This window comes from Schistocerca nitens, chromosome 4 (assembly GCF_023898315.1).
Source record: "Schistocerca nitens isolate TAMUIC-IGC-003100 chromosome 4, iqSchNite1.1, whole genome shotgun sequence".
Classification (NCBI taxonomy): Eukaryota; Metazoa; Arthropoda; class Insecta; order Orthoptera; family Acrididae; genus Schistocerca; species Schistocerca nitens.
Genome location: NC_064617.1, coordinates 836,687,627 through 836,691,163, shown reverse-complemented (window position 1 = coordinate 836,691,163; position 3,537 = coordinate 836,687,627). Strand labels below are relative to the sequence as shown.

General features: G+C 24.5%; 1 protein-coding gene across 1 annotated transcript; it reads left to right on the top strand.

Moving 5' to 3' along the window:
* Positions 1-789: 789 nt before the first annotated feature.
* Positions 790-2,580, top strand: LOC126252601 (collagenase 3-like). The gene is made up of 2 exons (XM_049953504.1): positions 790-2,092; positions 2,456-2,580. The coding sequence occupies exons 1-2, from the start codon at positions 790-792 to the stop codon at positions 2,578-2,580; spliced, it is 1,428 nt and encodes a 475-aa protein (XP_049809461.1).
* The last annotated feature ends 957 nt before the right edge of the window (positions 2,581-3,537 follow it).

Below are 3,537 nucleotides of genomic sequence, written 5' to 3'. Positions count from 1 at the left end.
AAGCTAAATATTCTATTGGTGATCAAGTTGGAATAAGTAAATTAAAAGGAATATTTGAAAAAGGATATACTGCTAATTGGTCAACAGAATTATTTGAAATTGAAGATGTTATTTATTCAGATCCAATTACATATAAATTAAAAGATATTAAAGATAATTTTTATGAACTTGAAATACAGAAAACAAAATATCCAGATGTATATCTTATTGAAAAAGTATTAAGGAAAAAAGGTGATAAAGTATATGTTAAATGGTTAGGATTTGATAATTCACATAATAGTTGGGTCAGTAAGGACAACGTAATTACGTGAATAATTTTTATATATATAAATGAAGAAGTTTGCACTTCTGTTTTTTCTATCTGTCTGTTATCCTGATGATGATGTATCTATATTCATTAATCAGTTAAATGACGAATCTTTGAATTATGTATATGATCTGAATGGTGAGGAAATATGTGTTGTTTATGAATATTTTAAGAAACAAACTGTTGATTTTTGAATTTAATAAATGAGGCTGATAGAAGTCATATCTAAACTTGAAGAATTCAACATTGATTTTTATTTACATAATAACCTTAGAATTGGTTATATTAAATATGAAAAAATGTTGTATACCACTTATAGAATCATTACTTATAATTACGATGAAAAGGTATTTCTAAATTTTAAAGAATCAATTACATTATCTGATTGGGAAATTTCTTCAACTATAGATAACCATATTATTGATTTATATTTTAGTGATATGAATGAGAATATTAAGATTGAATTTTTTAAGTCTATATAAATGAAAACAATAATATTCTTATTGTTGTTTAAAATTATATATGCCAATGATAAGAGTAAAGCAATAAAGTATTTAAGTGATTATGGATATTTAGATATTACAAATGTTAATGATAATACTCATGTTAGTGATGATGCATTTAGAGAGGCATTAATGTTGTTTCAGTTAACATATAATCTTGAAATAAGTGGTGAATTAAGTGATGATACTTTAAATTTTATGAACATGCCTAGATGTGGTGTAAAAGATGAATTTGGTAGCTATAGAACTAGTTTGTATAAATGGAATAAGAAACATATCAAATGGTATTATAAAGGTGCTACTAAAAAAGTATTACAATTAACTGATGCAGCATTTAAAATTTGGCAAGATAAAATAGATATTCAGTTTAAACATGATAGCAATAATCCTGATATCTTAATTACAAATAAAAGACGTAAACATAAATTTGAAATTGATAAAAGTATACATTGTTCAAAGGATTTAGATGGTAAAGGTAATGTTTTAGGTCATGCATTTCTTCCAGATATGAATAATAATCCTGTAGAAATACATATGGATGATGATGAAATATGGTATTTAGAGATGAATACTAATACACCAAAAGGACAAACAAATCTATTTGAAGTATTAATACATGAGATTGGTCATTCATTAGGTCTACGACATTCAGATGATTATGGTTCAATAATGTATGCATACTATAATGGATCGCATTTACAATTATCTCAAGACGATATTGATGCTATTCAAAGTTTATATGGTAAACAATTAACACAACCAACACAATTACCAATTAAACCAATTTCACCACCTATACAATCAGAACCTATATCATTATGTCAAACTAAACATATTGATCACATATTATTTATGAATGGGATTTTATATGTTTTTTATCAGAAGTGGGTGTGGATAATTCAAAATACAATACCAAAATCACAATTAATAACTGATTCTTTAACAGTTTTACCAAATGATGTAAACCGTATAGATGGTATATATCAGAGACCTAGTGGTGAACTTGTTATATTTTTCAATAATATGATATATATGACACATTTACATACATTACAATTGATATCAGGATATCCAAAACCACTATCTAGTACAGGTTTACGCAATAATTTCAAATTAAATGGTATAGTGAACACTTATTCTGGTAGAACATTTATTTTCTTTAATGACTTTTTCTATGCTGAAATAGATGAATGTAATTTTAAATATAAAGTACATGGTATTATAAGTAGAGAATATTCTGGATTACCAACTGGTATAAATTCAGTATTTAGGTACATTAATGGTATGTTGTACTTTTTTAGAGATGATGCCTTTTATGAATATAATGAATTCACCAAAAAAGTAGTAAAGTATGGTATATTTGATTTATCACTATTTGGTATAGATTGTATTAAATCATCTTCCTTAATATCAGAACTAATAATTGTACTAAACAATACAATCCAACAATTAAAACATTTTTCTTCTATATAAATGGAACTATTAACTAGACTTAATAGTGTTAATAAAAATACACCATTGGTGAAATTATGTGACATTGAAGTGGATAAAGTGTATCATATTACAAATGTAAAAATCAAAAATACTAAATTAGGTTTTAAAACATTTATTGAACTTAATAATGAATTTAATATAATATTACCAGATAGATATGCAAAAATGATTGGTTGGGATGATTGTACAACTATAATTGGTTGTAATATTGTATATAAAGGAATGATTGACAGATCAGATAAAAAGGTACATGTATTAGAATTTAGACAACAATAGAGTTTTTAAGTGTAATAAATGGATACAACTAAGAAATGTTGTAGATGTAAAGAAGATAAAAATATTAATGAATTTCATTTTGATAAATTTGTAAAAGATGGACATCGTAGAGTATGTAACCAGTGTGCATGTTATTATACTAAAAGATATTATGAAGCAAACAAAGATAAATTATTTGAAAAGGTAGCATGTGAATGTGGTAGAATTGTAGCTAGATGTAAACTTAAACAGCATGAAAAATCATTAATTCATTCTGATCTTATAAAAGAAAAAGAATCTATAAATATCTACTAATTCTTATAATATATTTTTTATCTATTATATAACCATATGTTGTACAGAGTATATTATTCTGAATAATAAATATATAAGTAAATAGATACATCTAACTGTATCTAGTTATCAAAATAAGGCTAATAAATATCAGTTATGTAATATAAAAAAACACAAAAGAGACAACACATACAGACAACAATTAGTTTACTTTTTATCCCTAATAAATAGATATATCTGTATCTATTTGTAAAAATACAGTTACCAAGTATTCTGAATAATAATTACATAAGTAAATAGACAACAAATACAGACAACAAAAATAATAGTTTTCTTCCTTAATAAATAGAGCTATCATAATGGAGATGAAGATGAATGAACTTAAAGCAATAGCTAAAAGCATAAAGATTAAAGGTTACTCTAAAATGTGTAAAAGTGAATTAATGGATTTATTATTTCCACATCCTATTGTTGAAATAGAAGATAAAGATCCATCAAAAATGAATATTAAAGAACTTAAAACTATAACTAAACATTTAAATCTCAGTGGATATTCTAAATTATGTAAAAGTGATTTGTTACAGTTGATTCAAAATACTACACACAAATTATTTCCATTTGCTACAAATATATTTGAACATCCTAATGAACGAAAAATTCATGTTTATCATTCAATTGAAAAAG

Excerpts from the sequence above, each read along its gene's own strand:
- LOC126252601 (XM_049953504.1), top strand. The coding sequence starts at position 790 with ATGAAAACAATAATATTCTTATTGTTGTTTAAAATTATATATGCCAAT. Across the intron at positions 2,093-2,455 it reads AGTATTTAGGTACATTAATG|ATAGATATGCAAAAATGATT; the intron begins GTATGTTGTACT and ends TAATATTACCAG.